We start from the raw sequence: 6,832 nt of genomic DNA, 5'->3' as shown, positions 1-6,832 counted from the left end.
AGCAAGACATACTCAGCCTAAATTAACTTAAGCAGGCTTTGAAAACTTGAGAATTTCCATGATCGTTCTGAAAGGTTTTGTAAGCGCTCGAAAATATTTGGAAAAATAACTTGACACTTGCTTTGTAATTGAACACACACTTGTCAGTCTCCGTGCCTAGAAGCTTGCTCTGCGTAATTGCTTTAGTCATAAATCTACCCCTGTCTGAGAAGCAGAGGGTGAGGTACAGCTTTGGTTAAAAAAAAATAAAATTAAAAAAGGCCTGGACAGCCTAACTAAGGTGGGATTTACTCTGTACCCTGCTTAAGAGACTGTGCGCAACTTGTGGCTGTTAGCTTATCAAAGTGGAACGGGGCTCCGAGGGAAATCCCGTGTCTTACAGCTGCCTCGTACCAGGAGAGACATCAGTGTGGAGACATGCAGTCCGTGCTTAGCTGGGCTGGTGGAAATGTGCCTGCGGGTGGCTTTTTTGGAAGTGCTGCGCTCCCCTTCCTCTGTGTGAAGGTTTCCAGCATGTTGCTGAGAACCATTAAAATAATCCAGAGGCAAGGAGGTGATTCCTTTGATTTCCCCCTCCTGGTTGCGCTGCCCGCTGGCTCAGAGCTGAAGCTACTTTGTTGGAAAACTTAGTGATTTCTCCTGCAGATATTAACTGTTTTTCTCAGAAGGGGTCTCTGATCCCCTCTGCCATCATCCTGTGGGCACATGTGCCCTGTGATCTCTGCGTGCAGGAAGAAAATTAATATATTTTCCCTTCCCAGCACATCTGTTCTCTTTTTCCCTAATTGTTGTGATCAATATACCACTTATGCTAATGGTTTGTTTGTCTGCCTGTGCTCTGTGGGAATAGAGGGAAGAGAGTTCCTGTAATAACGCTGTGTTCCCGAGGTGCCGAGGACCCTGCCCTGCCGGGGCTCGCAAGAGGCTCGGCCTTCCTTGTAGAGACTAATCTTGAAACGCTGGTATTAAAGAGGAAGTGTTTATTTGAATGAAATAAAGCACAGTTAAAGCCCAAATGCTGAAAACTGGGGTTTCTGTATCCAGTGAGGGGGAGAAAACGACCTGGGCCTGAGAAGTGGGCTGGAAACAGCGAAGGCGGTGGCTGTCCGTACGCATCCTCCAACACCACAGTTCTCCATGTTCAGGTTCTTTGGTAGAACCGCAGAAAAATGGAATGCAATGTTCATTGCTACTCAGGCTTCCAGCACCCTTCCCTTTCTGGGATTCAGTACTGAAGCTTAAACCAAAATCTTTGTGAATATGCAAATAAAAAAACACCCAAGCACGCACAGCTGAGGGACTGTAGGGGGTTGTTGGGGGTTTTTTGGAGTAGCAGCTGTGGTGCTTTACCCAACCTTCATTCACTCAGAAGGCTCTGCATCATGGCCTAAAGTCTGGCCTAGAAAAAACAATTAGCTTCCTTTGGTCTTTCCTGGGTGTTTTTCTGTGGGAATGGGAATTCACTTTATTACTTGCTACCTAGTGGAGAGCCTGGCACTGCTGTGGGAGGAAATGTCTGTTTTTCCACCGAGACCATGCTGTGTAAGCAGGGACACAGAATAGCTTTCATCCTTGAAGACAGAACTAAAGATACATGTTTGCTTTGAATCCAGGAGTAGACTAATTGCACATAGAGTTTGCAGGCAATTTGTTGAACCTATTGATCAGTTGACTGAAATATTGATGAGTAGCTGCTGCATGTGTTTTCGTTGCTGCCTAATGGAAGGATTAGAAAACTCACGTTCATCATCTTGAAGGCGTGTTCACCCTGTCATACCCGAACACAAGGCAATAAGGTTTTGTGCAAAGGATCTCTGGACACTGGGGAAAGAGGGATGGGATTTCAAGCTCTAATCTAGTGACAGTTTACATGTTGAAGAGTTGCATGTTTTGTGCAGTGATATTCAAACATGGCATCTTCACCTAAAGATGTGCTTCTGCCTTCCTATGTATTTGGCCCATTGTTTTTCTTTTGGAAAAAGTGCAGAACTTGTATCCCCTCCCCTTTGCTTCCTTGTACCACCACTTTGCGTCTGTGTGGTCCTTGGGTCTGTCTTCCTTTGCCTGTCTTTCATGGCTTTCTACACCAACATCAGGATGGATGTTTACCTTCTTCCTGGTCAAATACAGTGCCCATCTTTCAGTGGTGATAGTAGCCCTTCAGTTCCCTGTGCTTTGGTGCGAAATACTTTCTAGTTCATGCTTAATATTTTTGTATCATACTTGTGGTTCTGAAGATATTCTGGAAATAATTTATAACAAATCTACCAGTCAAATCCCCTCCCTGAAATTACAGGCATCTAATTCTTTGGTTGCCCTGACTTGCACGTTGCACAGACAGGTAGGATGTATGACCTACATAGAGAGCTTTACCCCTCTAGAGTAGCATCTGGAGGGGAGACAGCTTATCATATGTTTGTACTATCACTTCAAATGTCCCAAATTTGGACGAGTGAGTGTCATCCTTAACGTTGTACTGAAGTCACAAGCTACATAACATTTCCAGTTTTTCGATTTAAGGAGTAGCTTTATTGCATATATATCTTAATTTTATGCATTCAAATGTGACTTGTTCAGAATCACAGTAATAAAAACTGATTGCACAACATATTTCCTAATTTTGTTTCTGTCCACAGGTCCAGCAAGAACAAAGAAACCACACCACAGAACCCGTAGTAGATGACTATAAAAAGATGGGGACTCTCTTCGGCGAACTAAACAAAAGCCTTATCAGAATAGGCTTCACAAGGATGTACTTTGGAGAACGGATAGTAGAACCTGTAATAATTATATTCTTCTGGGTTATGCTCTGGTTTCTTGGCCTACAAGCTCTTGGACTGGTTGCTGTTCTGTGCCTTGTCATTATTTATGTACAACAGTAAAATTTTATAGATGCTGTTCAGATTATGTCTTTCAACACTGTCACTATGTCAGTGGATTTATGTGTTTTAAGTAAATGGGTGGCATATCAAAAACTGCAATGCTTCAAATTGCATTTTGCTGAACTTCCAGCTTTTGGGATGAGGGGCAACTAAAATTATGCATTTTAAGCAAAGTCAGCAGTGCCCTACTACATCTTTGAAGGGCAAAAAAGGAGATGTTTGCAATATAATAGTGTCCAATGTACTGTTTTCTGCACTCCTGGGGCCTTAGTCCAAGGATTGGCATTTTGTTCCCATCCCCCCCACACCCCCTCAGTGTTCTTGCTTTGTATAGTGAAAATTTCGTGTCTCGTTTTAAGACTTGATTTGAGTGTCCCGTTTCACTGTTGGGGAATACTCGTGTGCTGTTCGTTCCCTGAAGCTGCATAATTTGCTAGTTTTTTGCTGAAAAGCTAAAACTGCACAAGGGAGGTGTTGCTAACTAACCTACAATGACAAACATTCATAAGGTGAATACAGCTTCCCGACACAGAAGCATCTTTGATTAATACAGTTTGTAGGAGGCTTTCCCCCAGGAAACAAGCTATGCCAGCAAAATGCTTTTTATACCGATCATGGTGACTTCACCCAAGGCTTCAGCTGTTGTTTAGGAGGAATCGCAGTCCTGTGTTGGCCAGATGGTCTAACGTAGCTTTGCCTTAGTTTTGGAAATGTACTCAGCTCCCGCTGCTATTTTTCTTTCTTTTTTTTTTTTTTTTTTTTGTATACTTGCTCTTTCCCCCAGCCCTCCTTCTGAAGATAAATGTTTGGGTAATTCATGGACTTCGTAGGTAGTTACAGCTGCAGCGTTGGAGAGCTGCCATTCCGGACGGCAATACTGGAATATTGTCTGCTCCCTCTGGGCCATGTGAAGCATCTGAACAACTGGAAGAGATATCAGACCAGATCTCTTTAACGCTTCCCTAATTTGCTGCAGTGTGGACCCAACACGAGCTAGAAGCTTTGCGTACATAAGCAAATCAGACCTTTTTCCTCATGCAAGGCAAGAATGTAGTAAAAACCAGGTGGTCATTTTATTGAGTAGTCTTAACTGATTCATTTCCATGCTAGGCAACAAAAATAGGCGCATGTCATGGGCAACATGAATTGGAGAATAGGTTCTATACATTCAAGAGTAGGTGCAAAATTCACTTTTGCTCTGTGGGAGCCACACCAGGGGTGTATTGGATATTTCCAAGTTGGACATGCTCATTTAAAGAAAAACAGTGAAATGAGGCAGAATCTTTACTAAATATGCTACCAATGTAATATTTGCTGTACATTACTTTTAGTAAGAAACCTAATTGCAAAATTGACTTTATCTATAGTAGAATGAAATTACACATTTACTTAAAATGTAATAGAAGATGTGAAATGTACAGAAACCTAATTAACCTTTTGCAGTGACTTTTTTCCTAAAGATTTTTATACCAGCAGAGATCAACAGTAGATTAGTTGAAAACGCTGTCTTACCTAGAGACTTTTGAAGTTAAGGGGAGGTTCTCTGTGGTCACAGTCCTGCAACTGGATTCTCAACGCCGACTTTATGCCTACGCAGATTATGTTGGCTGCTGGGGTCTGTTTCCAGGACTCTCGTCCCCAGTCCTTACAGACTTTCCTATTAGCGAAATAATTGTTACTTAGGGCAGTGAACAGGAAGGCCCAGCTCCTTTAAAGTCTTTATGTGCCTGAATGCCATCTGTAGACACGTCTCTGTGCTTTTCTAATGAATGCTGAGTTACCTTCTGAGGAGCCAGCTCTCCTCTCCAGATCTTCAGATGACCTTGACTGTGGATGTGCTGAACCAGCAGCACTGCAGGGGAGTGGGACTGAGGCCCAGCTGTGTCTTTAGGTGGCAACCTGTGTTGATTGGCACCCAGTTAAATAGTTACGCGGGTGGCAGGGAAACGTTTGACACCAGAAGGTGTTGCTGGGTTTGTTGTTCACAGCTGGAAGTCCCAAAGCAAACAGCTAGTACAGGCTGAACGCAGAGGCAGGAGCTCTGTACTCACAAGTGCCTAGGGGTAAAATTTGGGTTTGTTTCAGGTCCCTTAGGAAGCAGAACATCTGTTTACACCTTTGCATATTTGTATAGATACAATGGTGGGTTTATGTGTATTCTTCTCCTGTATAAGGGCTGTACTACAAAAGCACCTTGTAATTTAAAAAAAAAAAATCCTTCCTTGCTTCCCACAGTCAAGTTACTGTTCAGAGGATCTCATCCAATTCTTTTCATCCTGTAGGAAAAAAAAAGTCTCTGTGATATCCTTGCTGCAGCAGTAGTCTTGTGTAAAGACACTGTGCTGTGAGATGGCATGTGGTATTTCCTGAAGCGGTGATTTTGCTCTGTGCATAAGGAATGGGGAACAATGAACCAAGGGTGTGACTGACAGGTTCAGTAAGGAAATTGTTTATATGTGTGTAACCTTTTATTATGTGCATAACTATGACTGTTTCACTTATGAAGTCATTTCAGTTGTTCTTTTGATGTTCATGTTTGTATACATATACTCTAGGGAAAGGTAGCTTTTGGACTAAGATTGTGTACGGTGAATGTTTTATATGGTTTCTCTTAAGGGTAATTTACTATGTCTTGTCCTTCGTAGCAGTTTTTCATTTTTAAAAATCTGAAAAAATATCCCTCCTAATGGAGTTATGTTGACTGAAAATGAAAAAGAAAAATAATGTATTGCGTGGACGATACGCCTCGCTTGTTTGGTTTCATACATTCCATGTATATAAGAATTTGCACTGAATCGTCGGGCCTAATTTTGTCCTATTGCTGTACTCTCTCTCTGTCGTTTGCAGGAAAGGAAAGAGGAGTTACGGAGAAAAGGGGACTGGGATAGAATCAGACATAAAGAGTGGAAAATGGAATGCATGAAAATGATGCATATTTGTGTTGAAAGAAATCTGATTGTAAACGTGTGCCAAAAGCAAGGGGGGAATGGGTGAACAGTCCTTGCATTGTGTTCTTCCTTCCATTCAGATGTCGTTCCAAGGCAGGGGAAGCACCAAGCATTCAAAGGATATCCCTAGCTAAAAAGCAGAAGGTTAATTTTTTTTTAAAAAAAGACAATTTCACTTTTGTCTATATAATAAAAATTGATAGTTATTTATATTGGTATATGTGATGATTATTATCGATAGAACTGAAAGCACCTTTATGCATCTGTGTGTAGGACTGTATGAAGGAATTATGTCCCTTAAAACTGTGTTAAACATCAAATGATATAATTCCTGGTGGTCAGTGTAATATATTGAAAGCTTTTTACATAACCTTCGTTTTTTAAAGGATGGACTATTCAGTACTGTTTCACACCTGCCAAATGCACAAATGTTTGAACTGCTGTGTACAGAGAAGAAACTCTACATGTAGGAGAATCTTGGAGAACCCTGTTTGCACTGAAAAATCATCACATCGAAATTGTCCATATAAAAAGGAAAAATCATATTTCTTAAAAACTCTGTATTAAATGAATCCTATGGAAAGCACTTTGTTATTCTTTCTAATAAAAAGTATTGTCATCAGTGAGAACTGTGAATTCTTTTTGGTGCTTTGTTCGAGGTTACTTGACTCCTTTCAAAATTTCAGGGTTGGCCCAGATGAAATGGGGCAGTGTTCAGACACCCACTGAAATCAGTTAACTTGCAGCTAGTGGAGGAATAACTGTAATACAAGAGCTGAATAAACTGCATCAGATCTCTATGGTTGAGTGTGCAGCAAGTTATAAGCTGAATTAAAAAAAAAAAATGGTAGAGCTAGATGTTAACAAATAATGGCAACATTATGGGGTAAAGTAGCTTTTATTTCATAGCATATCTATTTTGCATCCAGAGCAGCCCCTGAAGGAATCAGATGTGATGAGGGCTGTGAAAAATCCTTTAAAGTGACGATTGTTGTGCCACTG

At 41.3% G+C, this 6,832-nt stretch overlaps 1 protein-coding gene across 1 annotated transcript; it reads left to right on the top strand.

Moving 5' to 3' along the window:
- Nucleotides 1-2,636: 2,636 nt before the first annotated feature.
- LOC104283006 (chromosome unknown open reading frame, human C4orf32) lies at nt 2,637-2,882 on the top strand (the record flags this gene model as incomplete). Its single annotated transcript, XM_009881148.1, has 1 exon — nt 2,637-2,882. A coding segment is annotated over one exon (246 nt), but the record flags the coding sequence as incomplete, so codon positions are not given.
- Nucleotides 2,883-6,832: the final 3,950 nt, after the last annotated feature.

This window comes from Charadrius vociferus, unplaced genomic scaffold, assembly GCF_000708025.1.
Source record: "Charadrius vociferus isolate BGI_N301 unplaced genomic scaffold, ASM70802v2 scaffold953, whole genome shotgun sequence".
Classification (NCBI taxonomy): domain Eukaryota; kingdom Metazoa; phylum Chordata; class Aves; order Charadriiformes; family Charadriidae; genus Charadrius; species Charadrius vociferus.
Note: the sequence above shows the minus strand (reverse complement) of the source record. Positions and strands in the feature narration are given on the sequence as shown.